Source organism: Contarinia nasturtii, unplaced genomic scaffold (assembly GCF_009176525.2).
Source record: "Contarinia nasturtii isolate CC-2019 unplaced genomic scaffold, AAFC_CNas_1.1 Cnas_scaffold_2678, whole genome shotgun sequence".
In the NCBI taxonomy this organism is placed as follows: domain Eukaryota; kingdom Metazoa; phylum Arthropoda; class Insecta; order Diptera; family Cecidomyiidae; genus Contarinia; species Contarinia nasturtii.
The window spans coordinates 1,700,706-1,723,701 of record NW_022199997.1 but is presented as its reverse complement, the minus strand read 5'-3'; the positions used below and the strand labels follow the sequence as shown (position 1 = coordinate 1,723,701).

The window sequence follows — 22,996 nt, the reverse complement described above, 5'->3', positions numbered from 1 at the left end:
GTTTCTCACATAACTCATATCGTGCAGCAAAAAAGATGTACGAAAAAAACACCGGAAAATTCCACACCTCCACCTACACCTCCATCTCCAGACAAATTTTGTGCAAACTAATAAATGTAGTAAATTCGTAACCTCATCAACGCTAACTACCGATATATATATCGCACACAAAATATGAAATTTTGTATAGACATAATAATTGGTATGGGGTGTGAGTGAGTGCATTTGTGTATATATGGTAGCGATGGATCGAGGTATAGTGCACTCTATTCGGGGGGCGCCTGTTAATGTTGTAAAACAAACTCATGCAATATTCAATGATGATGATCGTGACGATGACGATGGTTTATGATGAGTCTTTATTGCAATCATATTCAACATACCAAAGCGTTCACTCGGTGTTTTCACAATGAAGCTTTTGTTTGACTTTTTCATTCGCGTGGAATACTTTAACCAAGTGTGAACAAAGAAATAACGTCAAGGGATGAAATAAGCCATCGTACATAACAAAAACAGCAAAAAAAATCTCACTTGTTTTGGTTAAATATGTGGATCAAATGAGCGGAACAAACAAACAAACGAATGAGAAAAATGCACGGACTTTTGCCGAATGGGAAAAACGTTCCGTTAGATAATAAAATAAACATTCCGAAGCAGAGAATAAAATGAAATGTGGGAATCGAAAATGGGACGAAGTGAAATAAATGCGTGCATTTGAATCCATGTAGAATGCTCCATCCACCCAGAATATTAATTGGATCGGGTTGTACTTGTAGTATATCGTACACATTCATATTTATCATACACAGTATACACATTGCAAATATTCATACATTTTGCATGCATTGTGTATTCAACAATCCGTTTCAGACTCTCTCATGTGCACTATTCTAGTGTTGAGTGTAAGGTGCAGACAGAGAGTTAACTTAAACATACATACCACTTATACGCTTGTTATGCGAACTATTTTTTATCATCATCTTTTGACTATGGCTTTTTTCCATTCTACGCTCTCAACCACCACGTTTTATGTACTCGTTCCATCCAAATCATCCAAAATCATCCGATTTATCTGTGTGTATGTATGAGGAAGTGGATGAATGGTGCTAACGAAAATTGAGACATTTCACACAGAAAACTTATCGAACACATTGAAAACCACCCATACCCGTGTTTATTTTCAACCGTTTATACGAGTGCTACATATGCGAATTGGCGGAAGGTTGAATATGAAATCCAATATATTCCAAAATCTTTCGAAAGCACGTACTTTTGGTTCATTCTTGTAGTGATGATTTTAATACAATAGAAAGCAAACCAATAAGCGACGGCTACATTGACGGCAACGAAACGATTCTGTACACGTCCTACGATGAGAAAAAAATAGTGCATACCACACAATATATCCATCCATTATCATTGAATCATCCAAGAGTGAAGCGTAACATAAATAATAAGTGCAAGAGCGAAGATAGCAGCAACATCAACAACAACAATTCGCCAAACCGAAGCGAATGGCACGAAAAACTTATAGCATTAAATGTTTATACACGTATTTACGGATGTCACGCCGGCGCACTTTTTTCCCTTTTGTTGTGAATTGTGTTCAATTATAAGGTACCTTATAGTGCGAACTCACCGTCATACACACATTCGGTTGGATTCAGTTCAAATATCGCTTATTTTTCCCAAACACATCAAACTCTTCGCGTGTGTATATCAATCCAATTCTTTGGTATTCAGTTTTTTTTTTCTTCTCTCTCGTCATTCGGTCGTTCGTTGGTTGTGTTTCACTCTGTAAAACAACTCAGAGAAAATCTTTACACTCCATCCTTGTTACGTGCTCATATTCTTCTCTTTCCCATTCTCTTCTCTATGGCTATGTAATACATGCTGCCATATTTCGTTTGTAATTCACCAGATACCCACCGCAAGCCATACAGCCACAATTTGACTCCGAATGCTCATTCTATGTTCGTTCCCATCTTCCGTCACTTTCTCTCACTCTCTCTCTATCTCTGTTTCTTTCCCTTTCACGCCTCACAAATTCTCTTTTCTCCTGATTCTCTATCATCGTCGTGTGTGCAATCACAATCACACAAAAAAAAACAAGCCGAACACACATTCGAACAAGCGAACAAGCAAGCCAGCGAACGGAAAGTAAATTGGCAAAAACAATAAACAAATAGGAAAATGGGCATCAAAAGCAGAGCTCATTCCATCGCGTTTTTCAACGGGCAAACATAACCGTCCGTCGACAATTCAATGGTTAAATAAAGCTCTTATACACATTTAGTGTGTGCATCGCTGGCAAACACCATATCAAATCATTATGAGGATCCGATGAACAACGAAAAACACGACATGAGCTGTACGATTCCGTTTCCACCACTACACATACACACACATGCACACATAAATCAAGTCAAACAAATTGACTTGCGATATTGGTGCTATGTAGATGTTGTCTAGCGTTTCGGTTGCTTGAATTCGTGCCTGCTGGCGAAGAGACATGCGTCGAATCGAATCGGCACACGCTGCGTCACCGTATCCATTCGATGAACGCATTTTATGTATTCGGATGTTTGTTCAATCGCATTTACGAGGGAATCATCGAAGTGGACGCGTCGTATTTTCGATTGTCGCTCATGTCGGCGTGTGTTTGAATTTATTTTTTTCATTCGAAGAAACAAGAAAGAAAAAGAGTTTCTATTTTCCCATCCAAATATCGTTCATCCGGTATTTGAGACGTTTTTTTTTTTTTTTAAAGATCAATTAAGTGATTCGATTACTCATTGTGTGAAAACAGCGAAAAAGAAATAAATTAAAATATTTGGTGCGGAAAAAGTTTGTGGATTACTTAAAAATTTAGTGGTATGCAATGGCTCGAAATGAAACGAGTTTTCGAAGTATCTCGATGTTTTCGATAAACAATTTGTGAGTGAATTTCAATATAATTCGGACTCATATCAGTCCAAATGGTTTAATTCAATTTATAATAAATGTATTGCGTTGATATTTCCAAACAACAGTTCGACCAATGACAAATTATTTCACAATAGCGCATTCAACACGTAACTAAATCTATAGCTTCGGCAAGAATAACAAAAATTACAACATCATCATCATCGACGGAGTCGTGTTTTATCGACTCGATCGCAACGCATTCATCAAGTGAAGAAGACTAAGACAAAAGCAAAATTAAAAACAGTAGAAGACAAAAAAAACCGTCGAAAACATACCAGTCAGTGAAATTGCGATATTTTTGATGAAAAGAGAAGCAAAAAAAAAAAATAAAAATAAAAGTTAAAACAACAAAATTTTGGAAGAAAAAAAACCGAAAGATATTTACAAAACAAATACAGAAACAAATTCAAACAAAAGAAAAAAAAAAGTGTTTGAAAAGTTATTCTAACACAAAGCGTCATCACCGGTTCAGTTTTTTTCCCTGACGTTTTTTTTCGTCGTGTTTTGTGAGTGATTTGATCTAAAGATATCTGAATTTGAATATTACAAAGGAACGTATACACAGAAAACCACACTTTCAAAAGTAAATGAAACGTAGATGAATTCGCCGACACAATTAGGTACAGTGTATTAAAAAAAATTGTGCTAATTGCAGATACTTTATTATATCTCCTGTGTGTAAGCAAATAAAGAAAAAGATCGAGAACGAGTGAACACAAAAATATTACGACAAAAACATCGCAACAGTAATAAGTGTCTGAAAGTTATTGCTACTTTTAAAGCATTTGATCGCTATCGACAACAGCATCGGGCAAAAAAAAAGTTCGTTATTTCATATGCTACCGCTTCTTCTTCTTTTTCTTTTTTTCATCGTTTAAATTAACAGTTACACAATTCCCAAGCATTTGGCACTCACAATTAGTGCACAATACACAGATGAAATTAATTGCGGCGTTCTTCTTTTTATTTGATGTGGCACAAAAGCAATACACACGGTGACCCTATTTTTTGATAGTATTTGTTTGATGCGACGCTTCAAAACTCATTTGAGGTTAGAATTTTGACGTCTCCGTCTCACAATTTTACACGTACAAGGCTTCAAAACGCGCGCTGAATTTCTTCTTTCTTACACGACAAAACCACATACAGTAAAATAAAAACGCGGTGAATTTTTAGTGTGATTATTATTGTGAATAGACAAAAGACTATTATTGTTTTCGTTTTCAAGGGAAATTTTCTGTATAATAAGTGATTGATTGAATTTGTATTTTATGATTTCCTTGAAGCAATTCAACCAGATTATTTGAAAAAAAAAAGTAACAACAAAGCGATATTGGAATATTTAAGTGACGTAATATTTTCAGTTCAATTTTTTTTTCTTTATTTAGTTCAGTTTTGAATTGATAAACGAAAATCCAGCTACTTATTATTGGATTAATTTAAAAAGAAAGGATCTATTCCGATTTCAAAATTCATCATCAACAAAATCATCTTAAAATGTATCCGACAAATGCACGACATCCACCGGCCTCGGTAAGTACTTTGTTCACAATTGTTCATTCTTCATTTTATTAAATTGTTTGACGGTGTTTCCATTTTTTCGTGCAATATCTCATTTTATCGTCTCTTCGATTTGTTTATTTGTATTCGGTGTCAGAAATCACTGTAACTTCGTAATTTTTGATAGCTTCAGGAGAATAACGGTTTATTTCATCTTCTTTGATATACATCCTAGAAAAAAAAGAATGCGAGCAAGAAATATTCGCACCGAAATCGAGCAATTTAAATTGTGAAAAACGGAATATTTCGAGTGAATAATAGGGAGATAATTGAGATGCAAAGGTTAATTAACTTGACGGTGACCACGTGACATTGCAAAACCAAAATACGGATAATTTGCTTTAATGAATGTGTTGAGCAATTCAATTTTAATTTGAAAATAAAAAATAAAATATTCACAATGCACAGTTGCACACACATACACACATCGGCGTGGTAATTTGATCAGACAGTTGAATGAAGAGTGAAACTAAAACGACGTACGACACAAAGAAGATTGCAATTTTCTGTATTTATTTGCAGAATGCACTGGCACACACAGTACAAACACTTGACGCGATAAAATATTTACACATCGTCTATCGCCTGCGGTTGCATGTACATCCAACTGTTTATTTATACATAGTTATCACATAATGAATCCGCCTATAGAGAAGTGAATATGTGGCCATGCCCATACACTCAGCACAATCGCCGAGATAAATATTCAAGCAATCAAAGTTCCATTTTCATGCGGTAGGTAATGAAATGAATATTGAATGCATTTTACAAAATAAAAATAAAAACACACATAAACCAGCACACATACCACTTTGAAATTGGTTACATCTCTAATTTATCGCTCGTTCTCTCTTTCATTTTAAATGAAATTTGGTTAAATTCGAGTGGCAGACAACGATTGTGTCGTTGGGAAAGAGGAAGTTAAACCAATTTGACGTACAATGTTTGCCGAGGCAATATTGTAATTTAAACAGTAAATGAATGAAATATAATTGAACCGTCTACACAGAGACCACAGTGCAATCGGCAATGGCAATCACAGCGGTAGCGCAATGGCAAAAACCGGAGGAGCAATTAAAGTGCTTAGCTAATAATAAGTACACGTTGAATGTATAAATGTAACACACTCAAATTCCAATCTTGTTTGCTTAATATACAGTAAACACCATCGGCCACTTATCATCAACACGCCTGACGCCGTCGTTGCAATTTTAAATTTGCGCATGTATTTGCTGCTCAATCACTAAACGAATTTCTTTCTTTCGTTTATTTCGCTCGTTCGCCGAGCTGTGCATTGCGATTGTTAACTTTTTTTTTTGACTCGTTTTGTTTTAAAGATTGTTTCTTTATTCTCGCGTTTTTTTAGTTTTGTTTTATAGTTTGTTTCATTCATCTCGTTGCGATACGATGCAGGATGAAGTGGAGATAGAGAGACGCAAAGTAAATATGTCAATTTTATTTTACGAGTCTAAATGCACAATCCTTGTTCTACATTACACGTTATATGCATTTAAATAAATGAACGGGTTTAATTAAAGCATGAAATACAATTTTCAATTTTATGGCTTGTACATGTGTTTGTTTTTGTGCTAATGCTGCAGTTCACCACAATGTGAACCTTTCAATCAGTTTATTTATTTGATGCGAACGATAGAGGGAGAGCGAAGGCACGAGAAAGAGAGAAAAAATGCCAGAAATGTGGCGACAATCTTCTTTTATTTCATCAGTTGTCTATTTACAAACAAACAATCTGAAGATGAATAAAAAAAAAAACAATCGCTTCTCTCGAAATGATTGAAGGCGCACACAAAGCGACAAACTCATTGAAATAATGGAGCTGCATATTTCAACTATCAAACGTCTACCGAATGGCGACGGTAACCGGAGAACAAATTGCTTCACATAGCTGAGATGATTTTGTTCGTCGAATGAATAGGAATTTTCTCCATTACAAATGGCTTTAAATGTATACAATATGTCACAAAAATCAGCATTACACGCTAAATGCATTGATGTCGTACGATGCAGTTATTATATACATGGCTTGTGTTTGAATAGGTTGCATTGGTTTTTGGTTTGGCGAGAGCTCGTGTACGAACGAATGAGTGTCATTATTTTCGCGCTTCATTTATCATATCTTCTTAACATTGTGCATATACATGTATATGGGATGTTTATTAGCGTTGCTGAGATGCAGCATTCTTTGAGATGATGGAATGATTCATTTCATGTCATGCACATTTTAATAAATTATGAATGCCTCGCCTCATTCGTTGCGTACACATGTTCATCATGTTTGGATGTTTGATGAGCGAATTCTTTATTCATGTATCACCGGAGAGTTTCTATTTTGCCACTGATTTGACTGATTTGGTAGCAATCTATTCTTATTGCGGCTTCATTTTTATGATTAGTCAATTTAATAGATCGACGTTGATTAATATTTTTACATCAGTCCCATCCACATTTCTATCCACATGCACACACACACCGCCATACCATGCTTTTTAATTGTTATTTGTCATGTTCATTTTGTCCTTTGCGGTTACAATTCGTTTTTCACTTTGACGTGCCTGCTTTTTCTACCGTCGTTCGCAATTGTCGTTTCATCAAATGCATTCGCTTTTGCTTTGGCGCTCGCGGTTTTGCTGTAATTGAAGTTGTTAAATTCGTTTCTCTCTCTCTCTATCTCTCTCCGTTTCTTCTTCGCCCTTCTGTACGTCCGCTTTCATTCTTTGTGCATTGAATCATTGCGGTGGTACGTATATTTCATAAGTGTACAATTTTTCTTTCGTCTTTTTTGTTCCACTTGCCGCGCTATGATTGCCTCCGATGTAATTTCATACTTTTCGCGGTTCGTTTATGTTTCTTCATCTTCACATAAACATCATTGACTGTTGTTTCATTTCATACAACGCTTTTTTTTCCCGCATTCATTTAACCAAATGCCTACTTTGCCCTCCATACAAGCAATTCATTTTCTTCAGTTGCAAAAATATGTGTTTTTGTTGTGTTTATTGTTGTTCGTTCAACTTCTTTTTCTCCACTTTTCACGATTGATGGTTCTTTATAGCCGCTTTCGTACCTTCAAGTTCTTTGACGTGTTTTCAACACAGCGAACGCACTGAATTGTAGCAACGGTTAATAAATTAATGCTAAAAATCTTTTATGAAAAACACGAAGACCTTTAATGTGAAGGAAGAGGCGAACATAAAGAGGCAACGAAGGCAAAAAAAACTATGTTAATTCGCCTAATTACTTATAATTGAGTTAATTTTGTGTAATTTTCTATGTTTCCTTTTTGCACGCATTCAGTGTACATTTTTAATGCGTTTTCGATTGATTGTTTGCCAAGCTGTTGAACACTGTGCGCCGCACCATTTCTCTTTTTCACTTTTCTTCTCTCTCTCCCTCCCTCTCTCAAATGTCGATCATAAAACGAAAATTGTGATAATTTTATTGCTAACACACACACGTATCCGGCGAACATAGTCAGTCAATTGGCTCGTTTTGCTTTTCAACTCATTTACTTCTTTCAGATAAATCCAATTAGATTTGACCACTTGTTCACTCTCCAAACAACGTATGATCGAATCGATGAATCACATAATGTTAATACCAATTTTAACGATGACTAAACTGAAGTTCAGCCACGATACAATTACAATCTGTTCCATTTAAAAAGCACCACATCGCGTCGTGGATGAGTGAAAATTGAAAATGAAATTAAATAACTGAACAAAGTTAATGACGTGAGATTTACAATGGTAGATAACGTGATAAAAACTGTTATTAGTCTCTTTTTCGTCATGTATTGTTCTTCACACTTCGTCACATTTTTTTATTGAAACTTTTTTTTTCACTCATTTAATGAGTCGACAAAAAAGTATAACGACTTTTACGTTTTAAAAAAGCTCAAGTACTTCTTTTGCGATTTGAACTACTGTGGTTGATTTATATAATTTTTTCGCCGTCTGTGCGGTGTAAGTTGCGCTGTAATAAGTTTGAAATGATATCAGTGTGATGTCTGCAATGATAGACAAAAAACTGTCATGCAGTCCCTACGAATTGTCAGAAGCACTCCATGTTCATCAATGATGTTTGTTCAAGTGGAACTGTCACTATAACACCCGAATTGGTTTTTTATGTTTTTATTATCAGCGGTTCTTTATCAAGTATTACGCTTTGCTTTTAAACATGTATTCGATTTGAATCTTCATTTGACTAATTCATTTCAACCGTATCTCAAAATGTTACGGTGACGACACTTCGTCGTTTTTTTTTTGTTAAAAATGCACACTTTCTAAAGTGTATAAGCCAAAACAAAAAAAAAATCCGAATCAACGATTTCAATGTGAACTAATTGATGAGCGCAACGAAATGAAATCGAAAGAGGGGACGAAAAACGAAACGATATAATTTGTTTGATTCACGAGTTTAAGTCTCTTGAAAAATGTCAAGTGTTGCAAAGTATAATTAATTAAGTGGTTTTAAGACGTATTATGGTCACATCGATCTTTAATCTATTATATTTCTGTGTTTATTTCGTTCGCCATTTCAAACATACGTATACCATGCTAATGAAGCGAGATAGAGATAGAGAGAGCTGAGATGAAAAAAGCGTGCTTAGTCTCTATCGCACGCTTGCGTTCGTTTATTATTTATGCAAACTCATAATTACTGCTGATCACTAGCCCCATTTAAGTAAATTGTGAGCACTTGATTAATTAACAAGTCGTTCGATCGATGGAATGTGACTTGTTAGTCACAATCCTATAAAAATACTATCAGCTTGAAAATGAAGCACATCGATTCAATCCACATTTTCTTGTTGTTGTTGTTGTTTTGTCGTGTGTATAATACGTTGATAACAGTCAAGTGTTATTGTTTTATTCGAACTGCAAAGAATATCGCATATATTTCAACAATGTCACATTTTCATTTACTACTTTTTTTTATGTGTGATACAATTTTCGATACCATTGTTGATATTATGATATTATTATTATTGTCGACGGTGTGAATTTCTTCATTTGTTCACAGTTTATCGCTTTTTCCACTGTCAATTTGTTTCTAACCGAAATTGTAATTTCGATAATAAAATTTATCGTTTGCACACGCATATACAAATCGTATTTGCAAATGTAACACAAAATGTAACATAAAACTGAACTTGAGTACAAGTCGTCTCGGCATACATGGTATACAACAAAATGGCACAATGAGAATGGCAAAAGTCATCGGGAACTTCAAAGACTTGAAGGCAAACAAAGAAATATTGTCAACAATAGCGTTCTTTTTTCAATAGGAATTCGGTGCAATCAAGGTGACAGTCCCTTACGTTCGTAATTTATATCGATATTTTTGGTCGAATTTTTATATTGATGCGGACTCAGTATTGCTCGACTTTTATTACGTTCCACTATTGCGTATACTATATGCACATCATAAAAAGTATTTTTGATTGGATATTTTCGAGGGGGAAGTAAATGAGAAGGACGTGGCTCTCAACCGTCCCCAAAATTGGAGAGAAATAAAAATAAATCTATTGACTGCTTTGGAATCTCAGTCTCAAAATGTGATTTGACGTCATTTTTTGTTTGTCATAAAGATAGTTCAAGTATAAATAGACGATGCCAATCGAATCTAGATGAAACGCATCCATTTGCTGGCATTGCGAAATATCATTATTATGATTATTATTATTGCTGCTTGTTCAAATATAAATACAAACAAAATTCTTTTGATACAATCAAAAAGTGTTCACATTGATTCTGGACGTCTTGAGTCTCTCAGCTTCTTCAAAATAAATAGATTGCACAATCGATTGATGCATTACTCATGTAACTTCATATTTTTGTTTTTTCTTTATCTCTTCTCTCTAACGGATACAATTTTCTTGTTCTACAAATATTTTTTTAATCAATTTCTGTCACAGAAATATGGCAACACAGTGACATTTGAAGTTAATTTAAACGGTTTTATCACATTTTTTATCATATTACGAAGTCAAAATGATGTTTTAAAAAATTAATATGGTTTATTTCCGCACTTGAAGTGTTGAGCATCTGCGACTGTGATTGCCGATTTTTAGCAAAAAGGTTTCACCAGAAAAAAAAGGCATATCAACAATCTACATACAATAAAAATAAGAGGCGTATTTATAAATTTCCCTTCAAAATATTTCAGGAAACATGAGAGCAAAACGATTGAAAAAGAGTTTTTGCCTTTTTGTAAGTGGATAACACAACACAAACAGTTTCCCAAAAAAAAAAAACAACAAACTTCGAATCGTATTTACGAGCAAATGAATTATTTATTGCGATGTCGGTATTTTTAAGTGTGATACAACATACAAAACAGCACAAATATATAATTTATTGGTGAATATGTGTATTATTTTTCAGTTGGGTTGTGATTTCTATCGGTGCTTATACCATGCGAATTCAAACCAATCGTAAATGAAGAGGGTTCGCGTTAATTTTACTTTTTCCAATTTTAAAGTAGTCATTGTTATTTACGAATAAAGGAGATTACGTTTCATTTTCCACTTTGCACGTACTGACTTTTCGCACAGGAACACACGAAAATCGTTGAATACACCGTAACGTTGCGTTCTTCGTTGCATCATGCAAAATGGGGTTCTCTGTATTTTGAGTTGTAGCTGCTTGTGTATTTATTTATTTTTTTTGGTCCCTTCGTTCGCTCTTTGTCTGACTTACAGCGATCAGCATTTGAACTCATTGAGCAATGCCACTTAATAGCTTAATAAGTATCTAATTGAATTTTCAGTTCACGGTTCTACTTTTCGACTGCAGTTTTCGGTGCTTAATATTCGGTCGGGTTTTTTTATGAACAGGGAAAGAGATTCGTTGTAAGTCGAAATTGTGCCAATTTGTAATGTTTGAATATGGAATGCATGCAGCGTTTAAAATGAGTTTTCACCCACCAATAAACTAATTTATTTTGAGAAAAATAACGACGCAAATGAAAATGGGAGAGAGAGGAAGAAAAAAAAAATTACGTTTGAAAAATGCTTGCTTATTTAAATTACTGGTGACAAAAACAAATCATAGATCTTCAATGTAATACAATTACACGAGCACGTATTTTGAATTTATGGCCCCATCTACTGTGTGCAATGAATTGATTAGCGCATCAAATCGATGCAACTCATTGGTACATGGAGTATGATACACTGTAATGATGTTATGGATTTTATTATCTGTAAACGAATCGATCGCATGTTACAAAATCTTTACACATTAATTGAATCGAGCGAACGCCTGGATTGAATGCATATTTGAAATTGAACATAATCAACTATATAGCACTACGGTGATTGTATGGATGATGTGTACTCTTCGTCATGTAGTCAGTACGCGTTCTATATGCTGCTGTACGTGAATATTTCGTGTTCTATTTTCCATGATATGCAAAACAATTAAATTAGTGAGCATACAAAGCAACTATCAAAAGAATATCATCCATTCAACTATCTGCCACAGTTCACTCCATATATTTATTTACATAACGATATACAGAGCTAGCGAATGTGCATGGTACAATGTAAAGCCTGTGTCTGATGCGGCCGCCGCCACCACTGCTGCTGCTGCTGAAGTCTCTAGACTATTTAAAATTGTTCGCTCGTTCTGTATATTGGCAAATTACAACGTTGAAAGTTAATGGAAAACATCATTGATAGGGCTTAGTGTCTGTGGATGGACTCAATGAGACTCAATATGCTCGTTAAATACAATGTTGAATATGGAGATTTGGAGGTGGAGAATTTATCACCCAAAAATGATATTTTAGCTCAATGGTACAACCCCCGACATTTGCTATAGCACTTTGTGCACCGACAGTAAACGAGTAGTTCCTGTAGAAATATTGGATAAACGAAGGGAAAAGCTGTCAATGTATAAAGATGCAGCACCGATTAGTTTTACGAAAATATCTCGGCAAATATGTTTACAGTGTCGATCCGATGTGAGAGTTTATGTGTAATGTTTGATGGAATTCGAACGGTGAGCAAAATCTTTGCATTAAAATATTGCTGCTGGTTCATTCCATTCATCTATGCCGGATTTTAATCAATTCTTGCTTATCTTATGCCAAGTGCCCTGTAAATTCCTTTTATGGATGCGCTTTCTGTACAACTCAATTCATTTTCAAGTAGCGAACTATTTGCATTCGATATACGGGTGCAAGTGAAATAATATATATTTACTGCATATATTGTGATCGGTCACAAATGAAAATCTTGCCAGTCAATATGCTCACTCACACAGAAATTTGAAACGATTCACTTGCCGAATTGGTCATCGAAATGAAAGAGATATATTTATAATGAAGAATATTTTATTTGCAAATAATAATCAATTTCAATTTCGAAATATTTCCAGAAATACACCACAAAATATCGAATTAATACCGAATTCAATGCATTCGATGTATAATTGTTACAAATTGAATGCATGTTACTGCATCGATATGTTTGCGTTTGTTTTTTTTTTGTGTTCATCTCATTGTAATACATATTTTGTGTTGGTTACACTCGACTTCATGCACGTGATATTGTTCAGTCGTTATGAGCGACTGTTTGATTCATCGAAGCGATATCAGTGGTTGGTGTTTCGTTCAATTCATTTTATTCTCGCCGTTTTATTTCCATCTTTTTCTCGTTGTTCTTTGGTTTTCGTTGCCAAGATTCTTGTTCTCGATGTGTGTGTGCGTGCAAAGAATCGCGTTGAAAGAAGAACGAAAATGTAATCATGCAAAAGGCGAAAACCAAAGTGGAAAATTAATTGATACATGCAATTAAATACGGTGGAGACCAATTACATTTTTCAATTCATTTTTTTCTCTCTACCGGCCTTCCTCTCTCTCTCTCTTTCTGCTTTTGCCATTTTTTTGTTCGTTCCTTGACTTTCTCGCATGCATGGAACCGAGACTGATCGTATCTGAGTTGGAAAATTTGTTTGTATGAAAAACAAATGTGCGATGTTTTGTGTTTACAAAAAAATCAAAACCAAGAACAACTCAAGTATTAAATCGTCTGAATTATGGAAAATATTTAATTTAAGATTGAAACAAAAGCAACAAAATCAACGCTTCAGCTATAAACCGAGACTTTTTATTTACACACGGGCATTTATTTAGAATCTTGGTGTAAGCGTTGTTCGTTATTTGTGTGATTTGCTTTCCGTAATTCATGTGCTCTCGTGCGCGCATTCAGACTCGTTATTTTCTCCACTCACTTTAAATAACGTAATTTATTAGCTGATTATCTGGTGTATGTATGGCTAACAAATGGTTGGCATTAATTGTGTGTGTGTTTTTTAGCTTTTTTTCGTTTATTATTATTTTTATTGTTGTTTGGCTTTTTTTTTTCCTCTCTTTCGATTTGGTTCTGTGTATTCATATTTCTGTTCGCCTCCTACTCAAACATTCAAATTCATCACTTAATTGCTCATGTTCTTGTTTGTTTTTGATTTCATATACTGTACTATATTTTTGTGATGTGTTTTGAAATATCTTTCTCACTTGTAACTCGACCATATATCAATTTAAATGATTTTAATAATTTTTTTTAAAACGAACAATGAAACGAGCAGCAAATGCTTAAACAAATCTGGAAACAGAACTAGATATAAACGAAACGAAAAATGTAAGCAACATACTTAGTGTTGTATTTATATTTAGCAATCGTTCAAAAATAGACACACGATCGTATGGCCACGCGTATCGCATTTATGAATGCCAATTGCCGAATTCCTATGTGTCAGTTGGACGTTGAAATGAGAGCCAAAAACAAAAAAGAAACACACACTAACTAAATGGGATCAAAAAACTATTAATTTTGTTATTTTCCTATACATCAATGAAGTTAAATTGTGCTCTTCGCTCATCTTCGCACTTATGGCCTGTAGGATGAAGCCATTCCGAAGCGAATTGAATAAACACAACACAAAAATAGCGCGGTATTAAAAATTATTAATTTCACACTCATCAAATGATGCGAGTGCGCCACTCTCTTTCCAATCATATCACACGATGCGGAAAGATCAACAACATTTCAACGAATTCCATTTTTAACAACAAATGAACAGCAAAAACGAAAACACAACGAAAAAAAACGTAATAATTCATCACCGACACTGGAAAAATCAGCCAGACAATGTAGTAAAACGATTTGCATTGATTTGCCAATGAAACGAATCAAACGAAATGAAGCAAAAAAAATGCTGTAGCACACACAGAGAGCAAAGAGAAGAGAAGAAAAAAAATGAACGTCGAACAAGTATATATAAACTGAAACAAAAATAAAATATATATGACCTGAGGAATGAGCGAGAAACGCAAAAATATTTCAATCATCGAAGCGAAAAAAAATGTCTGTTTTTGCGCCAAATGGTGACGAAAGAGCGTACAGTGAAAAGAACACACAAAAAAAACAATAACAATAATCGCGCTCATTGTCAGATGCAAAAAATGCTAATGGCACACGATTATAAGATTAATTTAAATTACAAAATAAAATGAAAATACTAACATACCGACAAAAACGACTACAATCAATTCGACCCATTCATGCGATCAACCACACCGTATTTCTGTCTCGTTCGGTTGTGTCGAAATATGATTGCTTTTTTATGTATCTCGCTCTCTTCTGCCCTCACTGCATGTGGATTCATTTTTGATCGCTATAATTCGTCGTCATCGCCACATTGCTCGGTTAGTCGATTATCTGATCGCTTTTTTCCCTCTCGTTCGAGTGTTGTTTTTCAAATTTACAAATATAATTTATTTATAATGATGTTTAAAACCGATTCTCTTTTATCTGTCCGTTTTGCGTTCGTTTACTCCAATAATTTGCGTTCAGTGTGCCTTGAATCACGCTTCTCGGTGCGCTTCTTTTCTCTTGCGCCGTTTTTTCTGATGTGTGTATATATGCTTTGTGGTATGCGGCCGGTTGATTTGAGGTTTTTCGCATATGTTTATAATGTGTATAATCGCCGCCGTTGTTTATGTCGTTTACTTGCTCGCGCCTTCTGATGATGTTTGCGTTGAATGTGCACAAGTACAACGGCGACTGGTTGCAAGCGAACAAAAAATGACTAATATACACGTATATGGTCAGAAGACACACACAGGCATGGCAAGAAACGCATTTCTCTCTCTCTCTCTCTCTCTCTCTCTCTCGGTGTCTATATAGATGAGAAGAGTATGGACAATATGTTTTTCTGTTGTTTGTTATTCGCCTTTTCCGTGGGCAATCTCAAAGATGCCGATTATTACGTCCATAAACGACCGCACATTGCATGCTGTGTGCGATTCAGGCAATCGATTTGAGTTTGGTGTTTGTGTGCACGGTTTTAATTTCATCGTTTTATTTCATTGGCATGTGGAGTTCGGTTTTTGTTTCTGCTGCTGCTGCTGCTCGTCTGATCGACTACTTCTTTGCAATTTATTCGCGTACTACGATGCCCATGTAACCTTAACGTTTCATTCGTTTCAATTTTTTTTATTATAGTTGTCCCATTCGCATCATTCATTCGTGCATCATCTTACTCTCTCGATTCGTTCAACAACTTTGATAGTGTTTATTTGAATTGAACTCATAAATTATTCAAATTAATGTCTTCTTTAATGAGCACACGATCTGTACGAATGTGCGCTTTAATTTGTAGACACATACTTTAACGCTAAAACTTCCCATCTGCTCAATTATCCGTAAGACACATGCAAAAACAACGAAAACAACCAAATGTCAACATAAATTGAACACCGGTAACTGTCGCTGGAAATTTAGCTTAACGTTGAATAAGGGGTACGATGAGCGTCTGGCACTTATTAGATAAAGAATTATTTAATATTTAATAAGAGAAATGTGGAGCATCCAACATACATTGTACGCACGAAACCAGCAGAATAAAAGAATAATTAATGTATTTTGCCACAATGGCACTCTATCCAACTGACAATTGAGCGGAATGATAATTCATCATCGAAAAACAATTAAAATACCATGAAAAAAGCTAAGCCTGTGTGCGTACCAGCTTTTGGGCTTATCATTAACACTCCACAAAATGCACAGTTGTTTTTTGCTTTCATTAATATTTAGCTGTAGTTAAAATGGTTGTTTTTGTGTCAATTCTTTAACTGTTCTATGGATTGATGTGCATGTTTAATTGAACAAGATATGGAAACGGATGCATATTGATCAACAATGATATTGGATAAAATAATGTACGTGTGAGCGAACGAAAAAAAGTCACACACAAACCATTTTTGCGGTTACATAATGATATAAATGGAAATTCATTATTCCATCAACCTGCTACATATCTGTGAATATACGCGAATATTTTTCCATTCAACACGACAAGGACCATTCATATGGCTTGTTTGATTTTAGATTATAACATAATTACATAAAATCATTCAGTTTTTGTGAATGTATCTCTTTCCCTCCCACCTCTCTGTTGCTCTATATCAATCTGATTTGATTCAGCCGAAAATCGCATTTCGATTGTAACAAATTCCACGGCAAGTTCAATGTGTGAGCCAAATAATCATCCGGCTGGATTTAATTTGTTGGAAAAACATATTCGTGTGTGCATATATTCATATACAGACAATATCGGTTGAAATGGGAAACAAACACAGACTGTTTACAATAAAAGCACATACGCTCGCCTCGATAAATGGATAAATGTAAGCAATCCACGCGGAATAAATCGTAAATATACAGTCAATAACCACGAAAAAAAAAGAGTAACCGGTATGCATATATGTTTATATCGAAATATAATATTAAAAAATTCACATATGAATAATTCGATGACTGAAAAGTGGCAACCGATTGGTTAGTTCGGTTTTTGCGAAAGAAATGAACGAAAAAAAAAATCAACGTCAAAAATGGAAAATTGTTATATCCATGTAACACATTCATCGCTTTTTTTCGCCCTTTTACTATGGCTTCGAATTAATTATGAACACGTTGGCTGGAAATCCGCCGCAACAGAAACATTTCCGAATTTAAATGCACGAATTTTTGCGCAGCCGTTTTGCAAATACATTGTCGACTGGAGCACATGAACCATTATCCAAAATCAATCAAAACTACAAATCCGGTCGCGAGTTTTCTTTTCAAACAAAATAATTGGAAAAAAAGAACGAAACGTGAACCAAAAATAATAGTGGAGGAACAATCAATTTTCTATGATGAATTCATCGCGCGTTCCATGTCGGCAACGAACGAGCTTCCACCAGACACCACCACCACCACCGCCATCATCATCATCATCATCACATAAATATAGCATACAAATGATTCAGCAAAATATAATTTTCCACGCGATGAATAATTGAATAAAATAAACAAAAGCGAGTGAGAACTCGAGTTTAAACGAAATATCAAGAAGAGAAAAAAAAAGAAAATCAGAATAAAATAAAACAATAACAACAAAAAAACCAGCACACGCACAAACAGTTTTCGAGCTCTATGCGCAATGAATATAATGTATAAACTTTTATTGACCTTTATGGCTGCCTCTTTCATCGATCCAATCTTGCTCGTTCATCAAAGTGGTTTTTGTTGATTCCTTCAATTAAACCGAGCAAAGCTATATAATTCCGACCGCTTCACCAGCAACAACCACAACGAACATCGAAATAGCGATATGATTATAGCTTTTTGATCAGAATGAATGCAGTGGTTGAGAGATTGTTGTGGCCGAGAACCAGTCAATCCAAACCGATCCGATGGATAGTCTATTTTCAACATAAATATAGTAATTTATCGGGACGGAAAAATAGAAGACATGACTAATCTAATCCAATTGATGGAGCCAGAGAGAGAAATAGCGCACAAATTAACAGATACATCGAATGAGTCATATAGATCGAGTTCGATTTTCGCTATTCTATATGTTTATTGATTGATGAAATGATTTTCTATTTGTATTGAAACCTTTTGTGTGTTCGCTATTTGCCGTCTCACTCCCATTCGAATATTCGGTGGTGCTGTCAAAGCCAAAAATATCAGAATATTTGGATTGCTTAATAAATATTTGAAACAAAAATTGGTTACTATTTTCGATTTGGATCAAACAAACAACAATAAAACGCGTCTATTCAATTTTTCGGAACCATCAACTCCAACAAACATATATCGAATATTAATGGGCATATAAACTTGGCACACAACAACACATTGGGAAAATACTTTATTTATTTGATCAAAGAAAGAGAAAAAAAAATCGAAAAATCGATGGATAATATAATTGCCATCACCATTTGCTCATATTAAATGACTGGTTATGGCACGACAAATAGAAATCGTGAATTACATAATTTATTTCGAATTGTTCTCAAACAAATAATGAAATTTCAACTAAAACTGATGGCATAACATTGTATATCACGATATACCATAACCATTTCACATAAAATATCCAAGTATCAAATGGAATAGATTGACATATATATTTGTCAAGAGTTTTGAAAATTGCTTCGATGCATTATCAACCGACGTGAATCGCTACTATAATCGAATCGATTCAATTTCAGTCATATAAACTACTCCATTTTGGGAGAGAGTTCAAACGGTGAACCGGTATCTTTACATTCACATTTGTGATGCGCTGAAAAGAGTTATTACCATCGGTATTTACATATTTAGTGTAACCACCGGAACCAGTCAGTCGGGAGCGAGGAGAGCAAGAGTGAGATAGGAGAATTCACGACAAGAGCTGAGTATATCCAGTTGACAATGTTTGATGTAAGCATTTAATGTGCGCATTTATGCTTAATTTACCTATAATTGCCCCTATGTACTTCAATGGCGTCATAAAAGCGGATTGAGTAAACGAATATAGATTGAAAATTTTATCGTTGGCGTGAATGTGTTAAAAAGTTCTTAAATCACAACAAAATGAAAACATTGTTGAACCAAACACCCAAACTATTTTGGCGAAGAAAAAAAAAATCTAGAACATAATCTATCACGGTAACGCATACACACGTACATTGTATTATTTTCAAGTTGTTTTTTTTATTCAAATCGATCGAGATCGTGCTGCCGTAATGTAATCGATGTCATTGCGAAAAAAAAAAACACACACACACTGAAAAAAGTAAATACAGTAAAAGTGTTGAATTTTAAATAGATTTTTATTCGTTGTAATTAAAAAGCTGAACAAATAAAGATGAACAACGTGACAAAATTAAACTCGATTCTACAGTGGTAATAATCAAATTACATTCACTGTACTAAGTTCATTGGAACACTCGAATATGTTTGTTACAATATTTTTTACTAGAATTTAATAAGATAACAGAACAGAAGCTATTCCATGCGGTATATTATTTTTTATTTAAATTCAAATGAAATAAACTTCTAAATAGAAATAGAGAAGAAGAAAAAACATGGAGGAAAAAACCATGAATACATTTGCGGTGAAGTACTGGGTGTAAATGTTACTTTAGTCATGCCGGTATGCCGGAAAAAATGGCACGATACATGAAAGAATCACAATTGCATTTTATACATGCATTTCTTTTGGAGCGGAAATGGTAGAGAACGAGAGAAAAAAATGCATTATGTACCGTAAATGTATATCATATAAACTTGAATCATGGAAAAATAACGACACTGAAGCATGTCATAAATTCAGACACATACACAAGTGCTGTGTGTCGACAAAGATGTTATACACATTTCGTGCCTTGTTATTGTGTGATTGTATCAATTCAATCAGTTTAAACACCTGTATAATTTTTCATAGGCATTCTCCATTCTTTATCATTTTCAATTTTTATTCTCTCTCTCTCTCTCACTTTCGAAATATGTTCCACTATAATTTTTTTTTTTTTACAAAACATACATAAACATTCACACACACAAAAAAATGACAAGTTCACAAATTGTTGCCGGTTTTTTTTCAGTTCTGTTGGAATTTATTTCATACATTTTTCCATGCTTACTTCTTTGTGCTGCCTTTCTATTGTGCGAACTCTGAATGTGATACAAAGTATGTTGAGAGAGTTTATGGCTTCTTTTTTTGTTCACATTTAGCTGCTCTTTCGATGATTTACTTTGCTCAATCTCTTTGCAAAGAATGATTTCTTCGTCGTTAACTCAGCACAAAAAAATCTCTTATATAACGGCATTTTTTTTTTCATAAAGGCTAATCACGTGCTCTTTACTGGTGTAATCGTATGATGTCTAAGCATTGAAACATAATCATATAGCATATGCTTTATGAGATAATGAATAAATATGTACATGAACGGTTTTCGTTTTGTTCGTATACTTGATGCTGCCAAACGCATAATTACATCGATTCATTTAGTTTTATCACTTATTCTTGTTCACCATCACATGTACTTTTCATGCGCATTTCAAATGAACGCTACGGAATGAAACGGAATAAATCAAAATTGAAAAAAAAAAAAAACAAAACCATAATAAATCGTATTTTCTTGGGCTGTGGGGCGTTTAACGTATTTATAGGCTTCACTTGCATGCTTATCTGGTATATATTTATAAGCTTAATTATAATCAACACTTCCATTTTCAACACTGATTGCCGGTCTAATTATCTCGAATGCTCGTTGACCGCTTGGATATAGACATAAATAACTTCAAATGTGTTCATCGCAATTAGATTGATGAATTTTTACTTTGTAATCATAGTGTCACCCCGCTAATGCTACAACACCATGAACAATCACTTGTTCTTTACCAATTCATTGTGCCTTAGAATGAGACCATAACAACAATAATCGCCATACAAAACCAAAAATATTGTTCGTCGATTGTTATCTCGTAAATTCATAAACTGATGACATAGATATACTATTCCGCAATCAATATGAACAAAAGAATATAGCCCAATGCAATGATAAAAACAAATACCTGAAATATCTCGAATTTTATTTTGCCGTTGCCAATTAGAGTGGCAAACGGAGTTTAACTCTTTAAATTGTGTGGATTTCATTTTTTTTTTTTTTTTTTCAAGTAAAAAAAAAAACGGAAATTCAACGGTTGAAATATGCATAGCTATAGCGCCAACAATTTCAAATGAGTTTCATGAATAAAGAGTGAAACTTTTTAATGGCACATTAGCCGAACCAAGCACAAACACTTTTCAATGAAGAGATATTAAGTTAAATTCCATGGCGAACAGGGGTGCGCTAAATCTTGATGAATACAAACTGAAAAAAGGAATATTTAATTAGCATTTGGAAATCGTACTCTGTATTTAAACAAATTTTATTACAGTTTCAGCTAAATGGTTGTTTTTGCATTTCTTGATTGCAGCGATTTTTTTGTTTTCGTTCTCAATATTGAAGTGAAGTGTCTATGCTAAACATCAATACGTTATTGAATTGCCATAGTTGTAAACTATCTGCACATCTATGCAATGGAAATAAAGTGCCATTGATGGCGAAAAATATCGAAATCATTTCCATTTGAAATGAGAGAAAAGATAGATAATGCTTCAATCAAAGTAGCTGCAAGCGATTCTAGCATATGTCCGAAACACATTTTAATGTGAAATTGTTCACATTGCACATCCATAGTTTTCCGTGATTGCATTTTGTTGCTCCGCACACATACGCAAACGAAAAAGAAGAAGAAAAAAAAAACAAACTGCTAACTCGTTCGAATAATAAACTTTGCTGTGAAATCAAATAGCACACTCGGAATCTCTGGCGTTTATAAAACCATATGGTTGTTGTTGGTTATGCTAACGTTGACGTTGTTTTTGCTCATTGAATCATGTAGTGTGACTAGTGACTACATCAAATTTGAACATTACTTTTCCACATTTTCATTTGTTCGTACATGTTCGTACCTTGTGTGAGAGTGTGAGTGCGAGTGTGAGTGTGAGTGTGCAATGCCACACAGATCACTTTGTTTCGGTTGCTCCTTCGTTCCATTTTATAATGGTTTAAATTCCTTTCGTACTTTTCCTGTATGTACGTACATTGAAACGCAGTGAACTTGTCGTTTTTTTTTCTCGGTCGGTCTTTTATGAAGCGATATGTTTTTCACGCGCACAAGCAACATTAGTGTACACACATTTTTGCTTAGTTTATACCGAAAATTGTTTGTATAGACAAATAAATGGCAATAGAGCTCTCAGCTATATGTATACAAAAAAATGCACATATTTATCTATCCATATCTAAAGTGAAGCAATGGCGTTTTTTTCCTCTGTCGTTGATATAATTCACTGGCTTTGGTTCGTTTCTCCACCATATCGTCGTCGCAAAGCAATGAATCTGCTTTCTATGGCCCCCGCTTTGGTTAGTTGGGTTATACTTTTTTTGCTTCTTGTTGTTGTTGTTGTTGTTCTTGGTGTGTATGTGAAAAATTAAGTAGTTGAATATGCCGAAGCGAAACGGAAACACATATTTGGATCTTCTTCACTTAACATTTTCTCATCGGCAT

General features: G+C 34.4%; 1 protein-coding gene across 8 annotated transcripts in view; it reads left to right on the top strand.

Annotated features, from left to right (window-relative positions):
* The first annotated feature begins 2,749 nt into the window (after positions 1 to 2,749).
* LOC116348923 (protein groucho) overlaps positions 2,750 to 22,996 on the top strand; it is a 58,820-nt gene continuing 38,573 nt past the window's right edge. For 2 of the 8 annotated variants that reach the window (XM_031780150.1, XM_031780141.1), the window contains exon 1: positions 2,751 to 4,500. In XM_031780150.1, coding sequence (XP_031636010.1) covers positions 4,465 to 4,500 — 36 coding nt within the window. In that variant the 5' untranslated portion in view covers positions 2,751 to 4,464. Of the gene's footprint in view, positions 4,501 to 22,996 lie in introns of all 8 variants that reach the window. The other 6 variants (XM_031780144.1, XM_031780143.1, XM_031780142.1 and 3 more) reach the window with 6 other exon arrangements.